The sequence below is a fragment of the Manis pentadactyla genome, chromosome 11 (assembly GCF_030020395.1).
Source record: "Manis pentadactyla isolate mManPen7 chromosome 11, mManPen7.hap1, whole genome shotgun sequence".
Classification (NCBI taxonomy): Eukaryota; Metazoa; Chordata; class Mammalia; order Pholidota; family Manidae; genus Manis; species Manis pentadactyla.
The window spans coordinates 30,693,435-30,717,844 of record NC_080029.1 but is presented as its reverse complement, the minus strand read 5'-3'; the positions used below and the strand labels follow the sequence as shown (position 1 = coordinate 30,717,844).

Genomic DNA, 24,410 nt, shown 5'->3' with positions numbered 1-24,410 from the left:
AGAGAAAATGCAGTGTTTTGTCCCATAATTACTGTTTTAATCTTTTCAGCTGTTATGAACAGCAGTATATCTTACATCATTATACCATAACTTGTTTGGGCATTGGTCAACCTTTGAGCTTTTTTTTTCTTTCTGTTTTTGATTACTCTAGGTTTTTGTTGATTTGTAAAATAGTCATTCTAGTTTTTCACAAAGATTTTTGTATTGTGTTAGTAAAATAATGGTAGCTACCATTAATTGTGCCTGGCATTGTGCTAAGCAGTGTGTGTCATTAACTCAGTTCTATTTGGTGGTACGGCTGAGTGAGATTGATAGCGAATGTTGCAGATGAGGATACAGAGGCTTAGAAAGAAACCACAAGGTTGCCCAGTTAGTAAGGTAGAGACAGAGCTTACATAAAAGTTGAGGTTAATTTTAAATATAACCCTTTGTTGCTTCTTATTTCATTGCCGATAGTCTATAGACTCTTTTCTGAGGCCAATCAAGGATTTAGAAGTTCAGTTCATTCCATCAGTAGAATAGTTTCTTTGTGCAGCTGTGAAATAGAAACCAGCTCTTTGGAATGTCTGGCCAGCTGTTATTCAGTGAACTACTTGAGAAATTGTTTATACTTGATTTACTATATCTGTGAATTCTTTCCATTGTTAAATAGTAGAAAAGCAGGTCATAGGTTTCCAAATATGTTATTACATACGTGTTAACATTTCCAAATATGTGTTTGAAACAGATTTGGCAACTGATCGGAAGCTCTTCCGTCTGGTCTCCAATGATTCCTTCATTTCCATTCAGCCATCTTTATCCTCTTGTGGACAGGACTTACCAAGGGACTTCAGTGACAAAGTGAGCCTACCAAGTCACAGCCACCACCACCATGTTGATCAGTCTCTATCTAGCGCCTGTGACACGGAAGTAGCTTCTCTTGTTCCTTTACATTCACACTCTTACAGGAAAGATCACCGGCCACGTGGTGTACCACGGACTTCTAGCTCTGCTGTGGCTTTTCCAGACACTTCACTGAATGACTTTCCACTGTATCAGCAAAGACGTGGGTTAGATCCAGTTAGCGAGTTAGAATCTTCCAAGCCTCATTCTGGATCCAAAGAATCCTTGGTGGAAAATTCTTGTTTATCTGGGGAATTTCAGCTTGTTGGTGAGCTGAAAAACAGTAACTCTCAGCCACCTACAAAAAGTGGGAAGAGCAAACCTTTGAAAGCAGACAAAAGCGTGGACAGCTTGAGGAGCCTGAGCACGCGGAGTAGTGAGTCCACCGAGAGCTACTGCAGTGGCACGGACCGCGACACCAACAGCACCGTTAGCAGCTATAAAAGTGAACAGACCAGCTCGACTCACATAGAGAGCGTCTTGTCAGAGCACGAGGAGTCTCCTAAGGCAGGAAAGAAGAGTGGGAGGGAAGAAGAGGGCTGTGCTGACCCAGGGGACAAGAGTAGCTGTACCGGTGACAACAGGACTAGCAGTGAGAAGGCTGCTCTGGAAGTGAGTACAAACAGTGGGGTTCAAGAGGCCCCGGAGTCTAACAGCCCTGGCGATGTGCATGATCTGCAAGGCCTCAGCACCTCTGCGTCTGAAGAAGCTAATAAAAATCCCCATGCCAATGAACTTACCTCACAGGAGGACAAATCACTTGGGAAAACTGCCGAAAACAAAAAAGAGGAGCAAAGTGATAAGTCAGTTGTTTCAGTGGACCCCAAAGTTGGTAAAGACGTTGGTGGAAAGCAAAAGGAAGGGGATGTGCGTCCTAAATCCTCTAGCTTAATCCACCGGACAGCCTCTGCCCATAAGTCAGGCAAGAGACGGACAGGAAAAAAACGGGCTAGCAGTTTTGATTCAAGTCGGCATAGGGACTACGTGTCCTTCCGAGGTGTTTCCGGTACCAAGCCTCACAGTGCTATATTCTGTCATGATGAGGACTCCAGCGACCAAAGTGACTTGAGTAGAGCATCAAGTGTTCAGTCTGCTCACCAGTTCAGCAGTGATAGCTCTTCTAGTGCCACTTCTCATTCGCGTCAGTCTCCTGAGGGCAGATACAGTGCTCTAAAGACCAAACACATTCCTAAAGAAAGGGGCACTGACTCGGAGCATGCACACAAGGCCCGTTTGGGTCCTGAAGGAACTAGCAAAAAGCGGACAACACGTCGGACTTCCAGCACAAATAGTGCCAAGACTCGGGCCCGAGTGTTGAGCCTGGACAGTGGCACAGTAGCGTGCTTGAGTGACTCCAGTAGGCTAATGGCACCCGAAAGTATAAAACCTTTAACCACTTCAAAATCAGATCTCGAGGCCAAAGAGGGAGAGGTGCTAGATGAGCTATCTTTATTGGGACGAGCTTCCCAGTTAGAGACAGTCACTCGATCTAGGAATAGCTTGCCAAGCCAGGTTGCATTTGCTGAAGGTGAAGAGCAAGATCCAGTCAGTGGAGGTAAGTGACAGGAAGAGATTTCTCCTTGAGTCACTGCAGTTTTTGGTACTACCAGTACTTTTTAAAATATGCTTTGTGTGAACATCCCCCTTCTACTATTTTATTAAAATAAGCTTTCTTCCATGAAGGAGATGGTTGTCTTAGAAAAGGTTTTGGTATGAACAAGAAAATATTTTTCAGTTGTATTATTTGAATAATATATAAGTTTGTTCCTTGTGGCATTCACCTTTTCTAAGCCTGTTCCCACATGTTAATATTTTACCAGGAATAACAAGAATTCATCCTCTTTTGTGTGCAATAATCACAACAAAATGTAGATTTTTATTAGGGCACCAAACCATTTCTAGTCATCTCTTGTACAGTGGTGCCACTGAACTTTCAGAATTAGATCATTCAACCTGTTACATAAGATTTTTCCAAGTATTAATTTAACTCTATGTACTTTGAAAACTTGTACCTCCTTTTTTTTTGTCTTTCATTTATTTCTTGCTTGTTCAAGTTTCAAGCATTAAGAACATTTAATTTTTTTCTGTAACCTCATGCTTTTCTTAAAATTTATTAAATCAAAGTTTGTAGTTTATTTTGGCATTTTGTATCCATTAATGGATGTGTGATGCTTCCTTTGATAACAGTGATGGTGTTTTGGTTAAAGTAATAGCTTATTTATTTTCAGCTTTTAGAAAATGGTACAAAAAAATTTGATGGGTTATTTTATATTATCAGTGTGTGTTGGCCATTTTGTTTATTTCAGAATGGTCTCTTTGGATTTCCTCCTGCCCAGAATAATTTGTTTATTCTGTTCTGGTTATTGTGGAATCTGGTCTTAAACAGAATCAGAAGAACGAAGGCTTCTGTTGATAGCACTGTAGCTTTTTCATCCTCTATTCCATTCCCTTTATTCATTTGTTTTTTTATTGAAGTACAATAGACATACATTATATTAGCTTCAGGTGTGCTACATAAGCCTGTATCTTTGGTTTTAAAGTTTATGGTTTGTTGGTACAGTAACATTCAGTTCAGTGTCTTACTAAAAGTATGCTGAATTCTTTGTACAAACATTCTGAAATATAAAGAACATGCTTTTTCTCTCAAAGAACTCTCATTTCACCAGGAGTATTTTAAAAGTCCATATTGTGGTAAACATTCTTTTTTGGTATAGTTTCTGACAAAGAATTTCTAATGGGAATGTAAAAAAGTGATCTTTAGTATCTAAGGAAGAAAATATTCTATCCAACCTAAATATTGAGAACTAATTATATCTGAAGTGATTATAACCATTTCGTGATAAAGCAATTAAATCTTTGACTGGATATCATTCTGTTTTTTATAAAAGATCTAAGATGCTTTTAGAGATTATTTACACAAGTCAAATATTTATGAAATGCAAAGAACTATCAGGTTTTAAAATGTAGCTTAACTTGTTAAGTTATTAAAATATATTTTAAGAATGAACATACTATGATAGGAAAATATTGTTGAAGTATAAATACCAGAAAAAATATGTACAAGAGCTATAGCAAATCTTTACGTCTTTGTATTTAAAATACCATTTCCTTTTCACAGGCAATATGGGGTGTTCTGTTTTTTAGGCAAAGTTATATGAAAGGTCTTATTTGCTGCTCAGTGCAGATCTTTGACTAATATGAGCCCTCATTTTTCCAGGTTCTAGCTTTTGTTTTCTATATTCTTATTTTGAAAAACCAACCAACCAACCATTGAATGTTAATAATAAATAAACATATTTATCAACTATAAATTTCCATGCATTTTGATGTAATAAATGTAAAAGCCTGCAGGCTATTAGAAAACATTTTTTGCCAGAGGAAAGCATGTAGGCACTGTTTTTATTTGAGTTTCATTGTGTTCAGAATAGAAATAATAGCAAAAGTAAACTGCTTAAATGTGTTGAAGATTTATATTTAGTTGTTTTTTTTTTTTATCACTTTCTTTAGGGATTTGGGCTTTTTGGAGGATTAGATGTAGTAGGAGGGAATATGTTTTGGTTCTCATGATTTAAAAATTACTTAGAATCTCATATACTTGGTAAAGATTTGTTTACATTAGTATTACTTGTTATAGGCCTTACTGGTAATTTAGGAGAAAATTTTCTGGGCTAGGTATTTTACAGTATGAAGTGTACTCCTGTAATTTATCAACGAAACAGCATACTGCTGACCAAACCATAAATAGATTTTATCCTAATGAATTTGCAGGTGTTAATGAGTCCTCTGATGATTTCTTTATATTTTTAAGCAGAGTGGTGGTGTAGTGTGAAAGGATGGAATTTAGGAAATTTATTTTAAAGTACTAAAATAAAATACTCTAAAATAGGAGGCAATCTAATATAGTGACATGGAGTCATACACCTTCTGTTAGTATATGGGCTCCACTGTAGTCCTGACTCCAGGAAAGCTACTTAGCATCTTTAGGCCTCAGCTTCCTCATATTAAAATGGAGTTGATAACAGTATCTGTCTCAAAGGGTTGTTGCTCATAGGATTAGAGGAGTTAATGGGTATAAAATGCTTAGAACAGTGCTTACTGTTACTGCTATTTCTATTATACAGGTCAGTTTGTTATGCTGTGCAAATGTATCCTTTCCTTAAAATAGAAGAAAATGATTAAGTATAGAAATATATTAAAGATATTATAATTGTGCTGTTGTGAAACTCAGCAATAGTAAAAATACAGTAATATCTGAATTCCTAATTTCTTAGATAATACTAACAAAAACATTTTTATTAACATATAATCTAGTGATACGGATTTTAATTGTATATTGACAGCAATATGTCATAATTTATCTTTTGATATTCAGTCACATAACAAGTGGTTATATTCATAGGTCTTTCACCATTAATCAAGTACTTTGGTTAAAGTTGGATTTTATCAAAAATGTTCTATCGTTGCTTAGGGGGAAAAAGTTTTAGGTTCAAACTAAGACATTCAAACTAAGCTCTTGTTTTGCATTTGTTTTTCTTTTATAATTATAAAGTGTATCTTTAATAATTGATGACTGATATTTTAAGACTAAAAAGTACAGACAAGTTATATATGATAGAAAGGTGTCCTGTTTTCGAGCAGCGATTACTTTTAAGAAATAATTTTCTTTGGGGTTATTTAAATTTATTTACTGCATGATTCAACAAATTATAAAGAACAACCAGAATGGAAAGTTTTATATTCATTCCATTATTCTTTGTGGTTTTTTTTCTTGGTTTCTTAAACCTCTATTTTTCTGGTTGAGAAAATTATTTTAAATATAATGTTTGGGTCACTATTCTGGAACCATGAAATCGGATCCTATTATAGTATTTTTGTGTTGGGAACCAAGGATAATCTTTTAGGGACTATTACTTAGTCAAAGAAAAGCCAAATCTTCTTGATAAATAATTTGAGGTCTTGTGCCACGTGTAAATTGAAGGCCAGTTATTTTGAATCCAGATATCATTGAATATTAGAAAAGAGAAAGACCACTGAACAGACAAGAACATGTGAATTAAAGCTCTTTTGTACTTTACTCAATAGTGGGACTCTGAATTCTAATTTTCTCATCTCCCTGTCTACATGGCATGTTAGAAGAAGCAAATGAGTAGGAGAGGATTGCTTGTAAAGGCTAACATACTGACAGCAGAGGAAGTACACTGCTAACACTAAGGAGGAGCTGGAACAACCATGCAACCCAAAGCAAAAACACAACTGTGTGGGCCCCGTAAATGCAGGGGTCAGTTGTCTTTTTAATTTTAACGGTGTTCAAGGACATCATAGTATCATAACTTAATGCTGTGTTATAGTATAATGCAGTAATAAATGTGTATGTGATTCATGAAAGAAAGATTATATTAGTCTATACTGAGAAGAAAGCTTAGACACAGAAAATCACCTAGAAGAATGCTCATGAGATGTAGTAAACAGTTTGGGATGCTTCAGTTACTTGGAAAAATTATCTTTTCTTAAAACAGTAGCAGGGAAATTTTGGATAAGGGATCAAATGGTTACATTTTAATACCACTTATAATTACTAATTGGGTAGTCTGTCAAGCCATTAAATCTGTCTCAGTTCCTCAATTAAAACAAATAATAACTGTCTGGGCCTGTCTCACAGTTAACTGTCAGACTCTAATGAACTTAGATGTGTAAAAGTGCTTTGTAAATTGTGAATTTATTAGGAAAACTGAGACACATGCCTTTTAATCATTTGTAAGGATGTTTCCTTTCAAATATATTCTTCATTAATGGTCCCTTATTAGGTGAATCTTCTGAAAATATGTGCAAAATTGAGTGCAGTTTTCTGGGAGAGGGTCTCTATTGTTTATCCCATACACAAAGGATTAAAAAAAGATTATGAACCACCTGTGAAAGTAAGTAATTCTTAAACTGTATCTTTTAGGAACTGTTTTGTGTGAATTATGACTACAGAGTCTGATTTAATTTCTTGAAAGCATTTCATATACCCAGGTCTATTTGTTTGGCTGTGTGGGGTTGTGAACAATATCAGTAAGGATATGCAAATTCTCTTTAGGTCAAGACACAGTTAATAGTTTTGTTGTTGTTTGCTTTTCTTTGTTGGTTTACAAACCTTGTCAAAAAGTAGAGTAGTCCTTTAAAATGTTTTCACAGATGAAAATTATTTTAATTCAGAGTGAATGCCAAGAAGTTGTGTAGCAGATTCTCATTGTTATTTGGCCTCCCAGTATTTATTTTTATATTAGAACAAAATCTTTGCATGCTGATGTTAACCATCATCCTTGGCTGACATGGAAAGTAAGAAAGGGAAAAGATGTTTAGATAAAATGGATTTCATGCCTAGATTAAAATACTTTCTTAAACTTTTTTTTGCAAAATCATTTGAATGTTTGTTACTTTGTATAGTAACTTTATACTTAAGTAAAACAGATTTTGCTTTGAAGAATATTTCATTTTATTTCAGCATGTTTGTATATATTTTTTACTTTTCTGAGGTGTATATATATATGATTATATAATACTTGTTTATTTTAAACCTTTGATTCATGGTTTTTTAATCACTTGAATGTTTGTGATTTTCTTCTTGAAGTTAGAGTGCTAAATTTTCACTATCTGCATTTTACACATTGAATAGTATACTAGTAGTTTCATTTTTTGCCAGGAGATACTAGGTTTAAGCAATGTCAAAATGTAATTTCTAAACTAAGTTTTAAAGTGTTTTCTTATTTGTGTCTGGTTCCCTACTTAGAAGATTTTTTATTTTCTTTCTCTTATGAAGTTAATAGATTTAAAAAGTTTATTGCAGTTGGCTGTGCAAGTGAATTTGCATCAAGTGCGGGTATAATTTATATGACTGAATATGCTTACAGCACATTATTTTAAGGTTTAAAGATACTTTTCTTTCCTTGACTCTAATAGAACTGGACCCCCTCTGGACCCTATTCCAAATAGAGATGTTCTGTGTAAGCAGCACCTTCCCAGGGGGACATGTTCAGTTTTATTTATTGTGGCCATAAATTGTAGCATAGTATTTTCAGTTGAATGCGTGCTCCTAGCTGCTGTTAAAGTAATTGCCATAGTAAGCATTGAAAATTCTTTTAGAATTAAATATTTATACCCTGAATATTATAGAGGACAACACAGGCAATAATTGTAACTACATTTTAATACGTTGCCCATTGGATGGCCAATCTTTCATCCAGATATTTTTCTAAAACTACCTTATTAAGAAAGTAAATTAATGTAGTTATTTTGCAGATAACAAAATATAAATGATGTGTCAGTAACAAAAATGAAAAATTGTGTGTTTTGAAGAAGTGAACATTTTTTGACTATAAGTGGACCCTGTAGTTTGTCTCTTCATCACAATACTGTGGAATAACTAGCTTTTACTTAAGATTAACACCATTAAGTCTGTAGTAAAAAGAAAATAGTAAAGAAAATTGCTTGCGATTTCCCATCTTCATATTCTCAGTATTCAGTGATCACATACTGCTTTTTTCAGAATCCTTCTGAAGAATTTCAGTACACTTTATAATTAAATTGCCATCTAGAAATAACTGGATAAATTTTACTCTGTTATTTTAGTTGAAACAAAATACCTAAAACTAGAGAGAATGTTTCAGAGTTGCTTAATTAAGTGAATTGACCTGTAATTTGAGTAGTTTATGACAATAGAATAGATATCTTCAGTAAAGTTCACAAAGTAAGTCTTGAATGGAGTTTTAAAAGAGTAATTTTAAAACCCATAACCTGAGTTTACTTATGTGTAAGAACCGTCAGCAAATGCAGCAGTGATTCATCTAAGTTTTTGTGTCTTCCTTCAAGTGGCTCGCTGGCCTTGCTTGTTCTCCCTCATCCAGTTGACGCCCCGGCCAATGTATGTTTTCTCCTTTGTGATAATGCTGGTTGCAGTTTCCATTACTGAGGCATGGTTGTCAGTAATAGGCAAAGCACACAATATGCGTTGTAGATCGTGGTGACAAAAAGGAAGGCTTGACTTCTAGATCAGCACCAGTGTAACTTTCCATTACACTGGTGGAGATGCTCTGTCTGTGTACTGCCCAGTAATGGTAGCCACTAGCTATATGTAGCTATTGAGCACTTGAAATCTGCTTCATGAATATGATAAAGTGAGTTTTTATTTTCATTTAATTTTAATTGCTTTAAGTTTAAATAGCCACATATACTAGTGACTACCATGTTGTACAGCACAGTTCTAGATAATCAGGTTTAATCAGTATCATTTGTTTTCACAGGTCATATGTAAATTTTGCATAGATGAACTTTTACATCACAAGTAAGAACCTTTTCACATTTAAAGAGATTATCATCATATCTCAGTAAAAGGAAAAAAGATAAGTATTAGCTCACAGAGTCATAATAGATTTAGAACCCAAACTCCCAATACCTGATTCTTACTTAGCTGCCTAACTTTAGAATGTCACTCTAGTGGGCAATGTAAGTAAGTGTCCAGTAATTTGTGATTTATACTTTACTGGTAGAAGCTTGCCAAATAGATGAAATAATTCTGTACTTGTCATTCCATTGAAGGAATGGACCAAAAGAAAACAATGTCTAAAGACAAGTCCATGCTTTCCAGAGGTAGTCCATACATATTCCTAATCATAATGGATTAATTACACAAAGAATATTTCCTGGTGCATCCTGGAGGGGATAAAAATCTAAACATTTAAAAGAATACTGTTGATAAAACAGCATTTAAGTAGATGGAAATGGCTGCTGCTAAGCAGAATAATGACTTGAGAATCAGCAATGCTTTTGAACTGTCAAGCATTGCAATAGAACTGAAATCTAAATATAACATTCTTAATTTTGTATTCTATTTCATACTTTAAAAAAAAGGAACTTGCATGTGTTTGGGTAGAATGTTTCTGTATTGAGTTGTTTTGTCTTTATTCATATTGAGCAACAAAATACCCTTTCTCACAATCAAAATGATTCCTAAACTATTTAGATTACTAGGAGACAATTGTTTTAAATTCTAATGGATAAACATCATTTTGCATTTTGTTTTAGACATTCCAGTCAATTAGTATGTTTTGTGAAATTCTTTTAAGCCATTGTTGTGATATTCTCATTGTATAGTTGGTTTTAGTTTGTACTTCATTGCTTTTGGATTAAGCTTTGAGTTTCTATACTTGCCATTTTGCTGATACTTGCTTCCTAATGTTAAGGAGACCAGTTCTAAGGACATAGATTTGAATAAATTGGATGGCAGCAAATTACTTCACAGTTATGCTATCTTCCTGCTATCTCAAGTTGAACATTTAAAAAACTAGTTGTGCAACCTAGCATTCAAAGGCTTCATTTCCTGCTGCCAAACTTGTACAGGGTGGTGTGAGATAAACTTACTGCCTTTCTTTTTGGCATCAAAAGTAAAGTACTGTCATTGCTTACTGTCCTCATGAGAGTAAAAAAACGAATGCCCTATTTCTGTTAGTTGAAACTAACAAATACTATACTTCTATGGCTGACTTGATAGAGGAATATGGGACTATATAGACATTTAAAAGAAGATCTGAAACAACAGAAATCTTAAAATAGGAAATGGAGGCTGAAGAGAAGATGGTGAGGCCAGATAATAGATCAGAAACATTATTTTTAAAGAAACAATTACCTTTAAATAAAGATGCATATTTTTTGTGTATTCTTGATAGTATAGATTAACAGTGTATATTGAAAACCGTTTGGCTCACTTAGACAATCTCCTTTGCCTTTGAGGGTGGGAAATCAAGGGAGAGACAGGCTCAGCTGCTATTTACATCTCTGATCTAGGCTTCTATTTGACCTAAGTCTGTCTAGATGCAGCAGCACAGGCCAGCGAGGAGGCAGTGTCATTTCGCCGTGAACGCAGCACATTTAGGCGCCAGGCAGTTCGGCGCCGGCACAATGCAGGGAGTAACCCTACCCCTCCTACATTGCTCATCGGATCACCCCTAAGGTATGGTATTTTAAAATTCCACCAAGCTTAGCATGCATGTAACAGATATTCTAACTTGTTCTGCCAGTCCCAAGAAAGCATTTAAATAGTTTTGTTTTTCTTTTTCTTCCAGTTTCTGTCCTTACTTTTAAGCTCTTTAGGCTTTTTCTGCATGTGTCTATGAGCCTGCTACATTATGCATGCCTTATGTTGTACTATTTAAACAAATGATCAGGTTTAGCCAATTTTAAATTGCAAAATCACTTTAGGGCATTTATAGAAATGTAAATAGGGGCCTGAAGTCAGCTTTTAATTTTTTTAAATCTGAAATTAATAATATTAATGCAACATCTTTCCCTAACATTTTGACAGTGTTTACATGAATAAATATGGGTTGAGTGGCAGACTTGTTGGGGAATAATAGATAACTTGTCATCAGCTTGATAAGCCAGTTTGATTATTTTATTTCACTAAAATACATATTTTATTTTGTATTGCATAAAAATTGGTGTATTTTATTTCATGATCACCAGGACCTAGTAAAATGACACAGAATTAAAGTTTAACGTAAAGTTAGTTTATGGTAAAGTATGGCCAATTGGATATATATATTTTTTAAATATGTACATCTGTGTTGAATTTCTCAACTTCTGTGTTGTACTAACAAAAACATTTTTATTTTTGCCAATATTCCTAATTAAGAAAGCATCTATAATGGACTAATTTTCCATTAAAATATTAGTAAATGTTTATTCTCAATTGTGTCAAATCTAATGAGTCTGTGTCTTGAATTAGAAATCTAAAAATCTGTTCAAATATTTGTGCTTTAATTTAAGAATACAGATATGGACAGAAATAATTTACATGTGCTTGTTTAACTAGTGCATATATTATTCCATCTACTTTTATTACTCTGTGTCCAAAGCACTGTTATCCAAATTATTTTCCTACATTTTGTTTTGAAATTCAAAAGGAAGAGCATTTGATGAAATAACTGCTATTGAATGAATGGTAGATTGGAAGAGGTAAACCCCTTCCCTTGTTAACATCTTCTTGAGAGTAGCAAGATCCTTATTTCTTTATTTTATATTCCCCTGGGGTTTAACACTTGATTATTTTTCTGGATTTTACATTATAGTGAGGAATTTCATCTTTTGTACATCATATTCCTAATCCTGCAGTAATACATAATTCTGTAAACCATAGTATGGATTAGTTAAACCAATATTTCAAATATAAAAATGGGAGGGCACTGATTATACATTTGACTTAGAAATCTTTTCTGAGCACCTTTGCTTTTTGTGGGCCCTCCTCTTCTATTTCCTTTCTACCTTTTTCTTTGCTCCCTGAAGTAACTTTTATTTCTGCTAATGGATTTGGTGTCAAGTTTCCACCTGCAGAAAGAGCCCAGCATTTAATTTTACTTTTTCTGTTTCATGTGTTCTAACCTCTTCTTTTTGCCCCTTAAAATACTTGTTATGGACATCTTTGCTTTCCTACCCACTCCTTGTTGATATGTCTTAATCCTTTTTTTAACATGTTCTGTTTGGTCTTTAAAAATCTTTTCATTCTTTGCCATAAATGAGCCTTCTGGATCCACTCACCAAACAAATGTAGACAAATCAGTTTTTTTTCTTTGCCTGGTGGAATATTAAAGAACTGTGTTCTAACTCCAGCCAATCACAAAGGATTTCTCCATGTTTCTGTAGGGTTTTAAATATATCACCCTTCAAATAAGGATATGGTGTGAAACTTATTTGTAAAGGACTCACATTAGAATTTTTGAAAAGTAATCTAGTAGTTGGCATGTAGATTTTTGTCAAGGTTCCAGGATATTTCCAGTATAAAGAAAGGTTGCATGTATCTTAAATAGGCTGATTTCATCATGAATGAAGTAAGATAAAATTTGGCTATGAGGAATTAGGAGAAACACCAATTTAATAAAATCATCTTTTTCAATTACAAGAATATTCAGGCTAAGTATTTTGGTGTTAATTCGCAGTGTGCGTTACCCAATAATCTCATATTTAAGTAAATATAGGATGGCATTGTCATTTGAAACTCGAAAAATTTGTTTGTCAAAAAGAAATGGAATAAGTGTGATAATACTTTAATTACAATTACTATATAAATATCAGTAAAAAAGTCTACTTACTTATTTTAAACTTTAATGAGTAGTTTAAGTTTAAACTGACAATCTAAAACAACTTGATAAAATATATAACTCCACAGATTGGGAGTGAATCATCAATTCCTCACAAAGATATTTTGCATATGTTTTCTAAGCTTGTTAGAATATCCTGTTTCAGAATTACTTGTAAAAGTACTTTTTTCATTAAGTTAGTCTTATAGGTAGGTTTTATAGGCCCTTGCTTGTTCATCCCATGTCTAGAGATAAAAGCAAAGATGAATATTTAAAAACCTTAAAATACTAATATTATGATTTAGCTTTATCAACCTAAATGTGGTATCTTTTAGACCTCTGGTTAATGGACTGGAATGAAAAGAAACCACAAGTGCATTTTAGGGAAGGGGCAAAGGCTTTAATGTATTCATTCTTAGGTTTTTGTTTTTTTTTTAAATATCATAAGATCGAAAGACCTGTAATCAAATAAGGTCATAGTGGTAACAGAGTACATGATTAGAAATTGTTGAGGGATCACTTTGTGGTGCTCAAGAATGAATCCATCAAATATTTATAGTTTGTGTACTGTGTTCAAGTCATTTTTCTGTGTTTTCTGGAATCTGGACATTCATAGGAATAATGAGATCATATTCTTACATGATGTTTTTAGCTTGGGAGACATAGAAAGATAGCTAACAGTATAAGGCTTATGTGTCAATGAGTGAATACAGAGGAAGGAAAAACCAAGACTAGCTATACTTTTCTATCATTTAAATTAGAAGTGGTAATTAGTAAGATTGCATGTCAGTGATGCTATTGATAGCTGATAGTTACAGACCTAAATTCCTACCTTTCATTTTGCTGTATTGTAAAATAGTTGCAGGTTATTCTCAAACTGATAGTTTTGACATATAATTGGTACTGTAAAAAAGATTAATTCTTGTCAGTTATTAGTTAGCTTAAGGTAAAGTGCAACCCTCCAGGAATAGTTTCCCTAGCAATTTCTGCAAAGATTACAGGCTTTTTTATTGTTGCTGAAGGATTTTGAAAATAGGAGTTTAAGGGACTTAACATTTTATGACCAGCTTTGTGATGTTCAAAAACTTGACATTTACAACCACATGGATTTTTGGCTAATTTCCTTTGTTTCTTTATTCTAGAATTGATCTTAATGCATTATCCAAAACCTTTTTGTATATTCACATATGTTGAAGATTAGTATATTCTCAAATACGCTCACACTAAAATGTATCTACCTGCCATATTGCAACTTTGTTTATGACTTTTAGTGAAAAAATTGATAGAAAAACTTGAGTATATATACTGTAAAATTTTTCTGTCTTTTGAAATATGAAGGGGCATAGTATGTGAACTATTAAGTGTTTTTTCTTCTGAATTTTTGCCTTTGTGAAATTTGGTTACTTTGGTAAAGTTTCTTGATAAGTTTAGATAGCTTCTGAGGAAGAATAACAGATTTATTATATACGTATGGAAGATACAAACATATTTGTAGTTCCCAAGATCATCTATTGATTTATGCCTGTTATACAAAGATTCTACTCTGAAGAAGTTATTAAATGAACACTTTTATAGTCTTGGCTAAAAAATAATGTTGGTAAACATTGATGAGTCAATATTTTATAGACTTGGATTTTTCATGTATTGTGTACATTCCTATGCTGTATTTAGAATACGTTACTTCTTACTGGCTCTAAAAGAAATCTGAAATATGAGTGTTTTGGGTTAGTGGTGGTTAATAGGACTTTCTGTCGTGGTAGAAATATTCTGTAATCTGTACTGTCCAGTATAGTGGACACTAACTACTAGCTTCTGCCCAGCCTTGTAGCTTTTAGCTACGGTAGCCACTAGCTGCTAGATGTGGCTAGTGAGCACCTGAAATGTGGTTGGGGGACTGAGGAACTAAAGTTTTAGTTACATTCAATAGTTGCTTGTGGCTACTGTATCAGAAGGTGTGGTTCCAGGGTATATTTTGTTTCCATAACCACAGGCTTAAGCATTGTGTGCAATATTTTCTAGTCTTTCATTTCATGGTTATTTCAGATTACAACTCCCTTCACAGTCTGCAGCAGATGAGTTTGTTGTGTTATAGGCATCAGAGAAAACCATTGATTGAATTCAAAGGGTTACAGAGAAGTTGATAGTTATGAAATGATAAAGTGTCTGAACGAGGCCATTGAAGTGGCATTCTCTTTTCTTCCCTAAAAGGCCTAATATTTTAGTGATAATGCAGAGTTGCATTGAACACCTTGTAGAGAATAACATAATAATAACAATCAAAATATTTTCACGAGTTTCATCAGTTTAAACTTGAGTATATTAAGGACATTAAAATTCATAGTGTTTTAAAACAAATATAAAAAAATATAAATTAACATAATATAGTTTCTTAATTTTAAATAATTTAGATAATTTAAAATATTTAATAATTTATAATCACAAAATATTAAGTACTTAAACATTTTAATAATATATAGTAAAGACTGTAATATTCCTTGAGAAGTTACCGGTTTCCAAATTATTTTTAAGATTTTCTTAAACAATGAATTCATGAATCTTGTCAATGAAACTGCGATGTGAATTGGAAAAAGTAATAACAAAATTTGTTAAGGGAACATAATTATAGTTAACTAACACCTCGTGGCCGTATTTCGGAAATTTGTAGTCTTTTCATAGGAAGAATTATATCATATTCCTTCCAGCATCTCAGCAGTCATTTGTATTTCACTTGCTTGAGCTGGTGTTTGTTATTCTGGTTCTCTTGCACTAGTGTGTGATTATCTTTTGATTAAAAATTGTCATCTTGGTTGCATTTGATAAAGATTCTTTGGTTTTCAAGTGCATAGACATTTTGTTTTATTGTGAATTTGAGATGCCACGGTATTGGAAAGAACAATTCTAGAATTATTATTACAAGGTTAAAATTAAAAGTGCATATTTAACTGAAAAATAGGATATATTTATTGGGGATCAGCTACAATCTACGTATAGTTAATGTACTCCTCATTCTTTTTCCTTATTCTAGAACTTTGTTGGCTTGAGATGGTAAAAAAGTCAGATTGCTTAATTTACATAAACATTAAATGTTAGCTGAATTCATCACTGTGAATCAGCTTTCTAAGGGGCGGAAGATTTAAGCAGGCAGTATTATCTGTGTATTATACAAAGCATGTTGCTTCTTTCTTATATTACATTGAAAAACCTTTTTTTTAAAATCAGTTTTCTGTATTGACTTCATTCTAGCTATTGTTTTCTCTTTTCTTCTCTGTAATGTCTCCCCAATCCATGTTTTTTCCTAGCCTTCAAGATGGTCAGCAAGGCCAGCAGTCCACAGCCCAGGTCAAAGTCCAGTCCCGCCCCCCTTCCCAGGCTGCAGTGCTCAGTGCTAGTGCCTCCTTGCTGGTGAGAAATGGGAGTGTCCACTTAGAAGCGTCACATGACGATGCATCTGCTGTAGGCGGCAGCAGTTTGCACGATGAACTTGGTATGCAGGCCTTATGTAATCTTGGTGATAACAAAACTTTAATGCAGCAAATAGTGGATAATGATGATTGCACTTCTTTCTTGAGATATCTTTAATTTGGAGCTCTGCATAAGAGCACATTTTACAGGATTTGCTATGTGTGTAAGGAAAATTTGACTTCTGCTTTTCACTTCTCTGTTTCTCTCAACTCTTAGCTCTACATTTTCTTTGAGCATATCTATTGTTAGTTGGTAGTTTAAAGTATTAATAAATGTTCATGCTTTAGTGTTCTCTTATAATGATTTGGGCAGTTATGTTATTCCTTGCCATTTATAGTCTGTGGGGAAATGTTGACTTCAGTTAAATCTTAGTTTCTTTCAGTTCTTTTAATGTGCTGCAGAGAAGACAATAATACTTTTTAATGGCATAGACTCTCTTTTAGATATCCTGTATTTCAATGCAATGTCCAGTACCTGAAGTAGGTAGGGCATACTATCATTCTAAACGCAGCAGCCTGCGGACATCATGGCTCTATACTAAAATCTAATAATTACTTTATAAAGCTTTTTCTTTTTCCTGTCATAATATATTTATAAATATAAGTCACTAAATAGTTAATTCTCAGAGGGGTGGTGCAGTTTAAAACCTCAGTAATGTATATCCACCCAAATACCTATTTGTGCCCTAAGGTTTCTTTGTACAATTCAGCTTTCTTGTGCTCAGAATGCAGATTGATAAGTTTACCTAAAGACAATGAAGAAAATCTTGTTACTAAAAAAAATAAACTTTGATGACACTACATTTCTTACCGGAATTTTGTTTATCTGTGTTAATAAATTACCTTTCATTTATAAAGATGGTGAGCAGGTTGTTTGATTAGAAGGGTAAATGGTGTAAGGTACCCAAATTAGGTATAGTAAAATATCATATGCTATTTATTTGTTGACTCTTCCTATTTTGTAAAAATCCTTAGTTACAGAGCAATATTAATAAAAGACAAGGGATATTAGTGAAAATAATCATCTTTAGCGAATCCTACCGAAACTTGAATCTTACTGAAAATGGTCATCTCAGGTATTTATATATTAGAATGTATGGTGATTTCTAAATAAAATGAGAAGGCAATAAAACATCTTAATTTTAGAATGCTTTTGCTTTTGAGTTTATAATTGGAAGAGGAAGGGAGTCTATAAGGAGAGTATTTGAGAACTTCAGTTTAGTTACTTTGACTTAAAACTGTGATACTTTTTTAGTTGCAGATGAATTTAGTTGATATCTTTGTATTGCTATTTCTCTTGGTTAGCCCAAAGTTCTTTTGAATTGAGTGAGGACTTGTCAGCTTACGCCTATAAATTGCAGTCACTGTCAGCATTACCCATTGGGTTTATGATAATAGATTAGTTAAAATGAAATGCTTAGTTTTTTGTTCCATTTCTGATTTTTAGACTTTTGTCAAATGAAGCATAAAATGAAACAGCAGGTAATTTTCCTTTGTAAAACTTAATTTGCTCAAAAAACCTGCAAGGGAGCTTTAATTGTAAAGTCCCAACCAAAATCCACATGCAGATTATTAAAAATGTACATATGAACTGTCTTGACAGTTCTGAAAATAGAAAGCCTGTTTTGATTAGAGGTGACTTTAGTATCTACAGGTGAATATTCAGGATATTATCTTGAAATTTGGATTTTTCTTTTGTTAGCTGCCTTTTGATAGTTACTTCCTGGCCTGTGGTAGCTGAATGCTGCCAAATTGAATGCATTATTAGCACAAAACAAGCAATCAATGGACAGTGTCTACTTGTTCTGTAGCACATAAAGTTTGACAAAAAAAAGATTCTAGAAATGAATTGGAGCTTTAAGGAATTGATAGAGAGACCTATTTTTATTACATATTCCACCAGAATATTTTTGTTGCATGGTTTAGTTTCTGCAAGATTTTAATTAACAAGATAATTTTGTGTCAATGAATTTGGGTACTATATACTCACATATGTTAAAGTTAGTCATGATATTTCCTAAAAGTATGGAGTATTTGCAAAGGATTGCCTTCTTCCAAATTTAGCTTCTTAAATTGACTAATTTTAAATATATAATATTTCCATGTGAATGTATACCTCTGCATAATACTTTCATACAGAACACTCATACATATGTATATATTCATTCATACATATATACACACTCAAAGTTACATATATACACTCATACATATGTATGCTTGAGTGCATTCAAATGGTTATATATGTATACATATATCTGTAATAATCACATGTTTTCTTTTAAACTGAGGAATGGCCTTTTGGGATTAAAGGAAACTTGTGGTCACCCATTGCTTAATTCCAAGCCTGTAGTTTTTCTTAACTGTTTTCTGCATCTGTACTCTGTGGTATCATAATAGATAACCACACTTATTTCCTGTACCAAACCCTGAGAATCCTTATTTCTTTGTTTCATTTTAACTAACATTTCAAGGTTACTAGACAGCATTAGACATACTGGAAAAAAACCGTTGGAGTTGGTATCGTAAGGATCTTATTAGTAGCTTATTCAGCAGAGAAAAATGTATTTTCATGATCTGTATTCAGCAGACACAATTGTTAATCATAATTCTTTTTAAAAACCAAATTACAGGTGTATAATTTAGAACCTGATTGGAAAATTTGGGTGGTTTCCTTTCTTATTTGTAGACTTCATTTCCATGCAAACTTAGTTTAAAAAAAAAAGATAAAAGTGATTAAAGTGACAGACAAGTTTTAAAGTTCACATCTTTGAAAATTACTATCTAAGAATTTCTCAAATCCTTCAATGTAACATGTTGCTCTTTAAAAATAAGGGAACACCTTAAAGTATTGGACTTGTCTATTTTCAGTTGATTTCCTACTATTCTAAATTAAATTGCAGTTACACTAAATAAAACAAGCTGTTTAGTGCCCAGATGAGTCACACTAGAGATTGAATTCAGGTAAAGTTCTATTTTATATCTATTAAGCATTTTCTCTAAAACTTGGCAATCACTTCTCAGTTTTTACGTTAATCCCAGCTTCCTCTTGTAATTTAAGACTTAATAAATTGATGAAATGGTGAGATATGCCATTGTAGTTGATAATTAAACTGTTATTATGTAATGTGACATCTCAGAGGAAAAGTTCTCAATAAGATCAGGGAAATAGGAAGATTTATGTGTGTGTTTTTTTCTGTGTATGATATTAGTGGTGGTCAGTGGTTAGGATATGCTTTGAAAAAGTATATATAAAATTTTATGTAAAATAAAAAAATACTCATAGGTAAGAAATGAGGATGAATTTTATGTTTATCAAGACATAAATATCAGAGGTGGTGTTCCTCTGATAAAGTTAAGACCCTCTTAGTGTCATTAATATATTAGAGATTTAGAAAAGTGATGAGTAAATTGCTTTTTCTGTTTTATTTCACTACTATACACGGATTGACAAAGAAGGTATTCTTTGAGATAATCCACTTTACTATAGAATTTATTACCTTGTAAATGTGGTCAGCCTGAGGAAAAGACTTAAAGGAAATCTGGCAGCACCCGTTTGTTCTCCTTATTAAACAGCAGCTGTGCATTATTAAGCAGAAATACGATTTTGAGGTTTTAAAATTTTGTACTTTAAAAAGCAGAGACTTGGGTGATCTGTAATACTTTGTGATTTTTATTAGTCTTAGTGTTTAAAAAAGGTTATATGTTTTACATTCTACTCTACTGTATAGCATTTTTGGCTGCTCATAAGTTCTTTTCATTATTACTATAAATAAAGAGGTAAGAGCTATAAGGGACTTTGGAGTCTGTACTTAAGTCCCATGGGTTATGGTAGATCATTTTCATTCATCTAAACAAAAAGGTTTGTTCTTTTTGCAACCTTGATCTTGTCCTTTATTTTTTCTTTTTGAATACGAATTTGGGTACTATATACTCGAATATGTTAAAGTTAGTCCCTAAAAGTATGGAGTATTTACAAAGGATTGCCTTCTTCCAAATTTAGCTTCTTAAATTGACTTGATTTTGCAACCTTGATCTTATCCTTTATTTTTTCTTTTTGAATACAAAAAACATTAAATTCGATTACTTGTTTCTTTTTGTGAGGGAAGGCAACATAAAGTATGTATAAATGAAAGTAAAATACTTATTTTTATTGGAACAGTAAAAAGTCTCCATTGTATCTAGAAGGAAGAGGTATTAAGATTAAGAGGTGTGGGGGATATGATCTGCTTATATTTCCTTTTGATAAAATTAGAACATGCATTTCCACATCCTTATAAAAGAAAAAAATAAGTTTAGAGATACTAGAAAATAAAATGAAAATAAGGCCATCTGTAATCTTATCACTCAGAGGTATTCGCTATTAAACCTTTCTATAATTTTTTCCTTCCTGTCTTTTTTAATACATGTATACTCTTTTCTAATACAGAATTGGGATCATGTTGTATGACTTTTGTGCTACTAAGTGAGTTTTGTCTTTTTTTCAGTCAGCATGTTTGAACATTTACTCATGTTATTAATTGCTCTTTGTTTTTCAGTGATGTATAATATTTTAGCACTGAGATCTACATGAAAAGTATGGTGTAGTCGACTCTGGAGTCAGATTTCCTGGCTTCTAATCCAACTTTAGCACTTACTGTCTGTGTGACTTTGGGCAAGTTGTATTCTCTCCCTGAGTTCATTTCCTTATTTATCAAAGGGGATCAATAATACCTGCTTCATAGGTTTATGTTGAGGATAGTATCTATTAAAATATGCGAAGTAATTAGAAAAATGCCTGGCAATGGTCAGTCAGTTACATAAATAATCATTGCTGTTATTATCATAATTTATTTCACCAGTTAACTAACACCGCTATTAGTCTTCAAGATGATTCCTTGTACTTATTGTAATAAACCCTCTCCTGAACATCCTTTACATAAACCTTTCTGTACAGCTGTGATTATTTCCTTAGGATAAATATGTTGAAATAAAATCACCAGTCAAGGGAAATAAACATAATTAGGGCTTTGGTAAATACTGTTAATTGCTTTAGGAAAAGCTTGTATTAGTTTACACTTTATCTGGCAGGGTTTCAAAGTATCTGTGTTGTCCCTACAAGTACTATAAATTAAAAATAAACTTAAATAAAATTTATCTACTTTAACCCTCATCCCCTGGATAGTGCTCAGAAGTTTATTTTTTTACTGTGTAGAGACTACTAGCACATTATTTTTAAAGGTTTTGGATGCCTAAACTGCTCTAGGAATTTTACAGAAAATAACAAGAGACTGGTTGAGATATCTAATTCGTCTCTTGCTAGTCTGTATTGTAAAGAATTCATTGAGACAGTAAGCCAGCTTATCTGCTTTCTAACATTAACATCCTTAAGTTTTTAAGTTAAAATTGATTAATGTATGCATTAGTTGGTATACAAGTTAGATTCTTTAATGGGAAGCACCCTCCCACCTCCCAAATCAGTGACTGAAGTTAAAAGGGTTTACCTTTCTCTCCTAACAGTCTAATGAGAGCCATCCCTAGCAGATGGGTTGGTTCTGTTATCTCCCACAAGTGGTTTCCCTCCCAGGTTCAAAGTGACTGCTCACATTGTTGACATTTCCCCAGAAAAACAAGAAGAGGGGGAGGGCTAAAAAATGTCAAGTCAGCTAGCCTTTATCTTTCAAATTGTGACTTGGGAAATGTGTGTGTCAGTTTCTCCCACCTCCCATGCTCCCATATGTAGTCACAGAGCAACTTGTGGTTTCAAGAAAAGCTGGGAAATGTCTCTAACTGGGTGGACATAGGACAAGCTGAAATTCAGTGAGGGGAAGGTCCTATTATTAAAAGGAGTAAAGAGAGGATGGATACTGGAGGGCAGTCATCAATGTTCGGCGCAATAAAACAGTAAGCACTTGAAATCAATAAGATGACGATTAGTGACCTACCGGAAAAGTTGAGAGTTTAAGGAAATACAGGTGGCTTCCAAACAGCAAATAGTTCAGCTTTGCTAGTAATTTTTAAAATTGAAAATTAAAAACAAGATTGAGATCTTTCTCATCTGTTGAAAGTGTAGTGAAGTCCATTCCTGAAAAGGGTCAGGAGAAATAGGCAACTAAAAGATAAAGCGTTTTTGGAAGGCAGTTTTGAAATATAGACCAAAAATGCTCATATCTTTCAATCCACAAATTTGACAAACATGCAACAACATATGTACATGGATATTCATTTAAGCATTGCTTGTAATTTGAAGAACTTTAAACAGTCTAAATGTTTATTACCACAGAATCTTCGAAATACATGATAGCATGTATCAACATAGTGTGATACTCAGAACTTGATACATCTATATTACTGAAATGAAAAGTTAAGCTATTTAGTTAGCAAAAGAAGTAAATTTTATAAAGAGTGTTTGAGGAGAATGGTCCATTTATCTTGGGACAAAGTTATATAAAATTGTTCAGAAGAATACAAACTGCTCTTGGTAATGTCTGACTCTGGGGAGGGGGATCTTTTTTTTAATACTACATTTGAATCTTCTGTTGCATGGTATTTTTTAAGTGAAATACAAAAACAAAACACAAACACCACTCGCCAAAATCTCGATTAGTATCTTTTGGAAGTTTCACTGACTACATGCTGACTCACACATCATTCATCTACTTTGACTCTTACCTGACTAGTCTTTTTTTTTCTCTTTCCTTTTTGATCAATCTTATCGATATGTAATTTGGCTATGATAAATTGCATCCATTTAACATGTACAATTTGATGAGTTTTAACAGATGTGCGTACCTGTGAAATAGCACACTCAGGATACAGAACATTTCCATCATCTTCAAAAGATTCTTTGTGCCCCCAATGCAGACCATCTCTCTCTTCCACCCCTGGTGGCAGGCAGCCTCTGTGTATATGGTTTTTCTCTCTCTTGGATCACATAAATACTGTCAAACAGTGTGTGGCCTTTTGTGTTCAGTTTTGCACTTTGCATGATGCTTTTGAGATTTGTCATGTTGCATATACGTGTCATTTCTTGTGTATTATTCTGCTGCATGAGCACACTGTGTATCAGGTGTTCATTCATCTGTTGGTGGACGTTTATGTTGTTTACAGAGTTTGGCTATTGTGAATAAAACTTCTAAAGTGTTTTCCAGAGTGGTTTTACTTTCCCACCAACAATGTATGTGAATTCCAATTGTTCCCATTTTTGATAAATTTACTGGTGGCCTTTTAGATTTTAACCCTAATGAGTGTATGATGGTATCTCATTGTGCTTTAAATTTCTATTTCTCTTACAACTAAGGATGATGAGCATCTTTTGATGTATTTATTGGCTGCGCGTATATCTTACATTGTGAAGTGTGTCCAAATCTTTTACTCACTTTTAAAATTGGGTTGTTTGATTATTGAGGTATAAAAGTTTTTTGGTATTTTAGATACAAGTAATTTGTGAGATACAAATCACAAATTTTTTCTCAAATTCTGTGGCTTGCCTTGTTTACCTCATCAGTTGCAATGTCATCAATATTGTGTTATGGCTTACAAGAAAATGTGGGCAGATGATGAAATCAGCAGAATGTGAACGTGAACATTCACTTTTGGAAGATTCACTTGATCTTAGGCAGAGGGAGTGAGGACTTAATAATGAATTAAGGCATGTGTGTTAAGGCAGTGCTGGAGAATAATAGCATGTCAGTAAAACATATCAGTATATAAGACTGTTCTACTGTTGCCATGCAATACAAATACCAGTCTTCTCATATCAGTCCTCAAACACTGTCTTCTAAACCAACCTCTTTCCTGTCATACTTGCCCTTTTCCTTATTCTCCTGTTCTAAAAATCCAGACTGTGTTGCACATTCCAGGAAGAAGGAATGGTTCTTAATATTGAAACTTTAAATTACAAGTAGCATAGTGACTTCATTTCCACTGTAGTTGTAGTACAATAGTTGAAGAGGTTTGGGAAGACAAAGACTTGTGGTCT

The 24,410-nt window shown here is 33.4% G+C and overlaps 1 protein-coding gene across 8 annotated transcripts in view; it reads left to right on the top strand.

Moving 5' to 3' along the window:
• The window catches only part of PCNX1 (pecanex 1), a 197,405-nt gene that overhangs the window by 102,568 nt on the left and 70,427 nt on the right, over positions 1-24,410 (top strand). For 4 of the 8 annotated variants that reach the window (XM_036913325.2, XM_036913324.2, XM_036913326.2 and 1 more), the window contains 3 exons: positions 728-2,437; positions 10,720-10,867; positions 16,289-16,473. In XM_036913325.2, coding sequence (XP_036769220.2) covers positions 728-2,437; positions 10,720-10,867; positions 16,289-16,473 — 2,043 coding nt within the window. The remainder of the gene's footprint in view (positions 1-727; positions 2,438-10,719; positions 10,868-16,288; positions 16,474-24,410) is intronic. The other 4 variants (XM_057488351.1, XM_057488350.1, XM_036913329.2 and 1 more) reach the window with 2 other exon arrangements.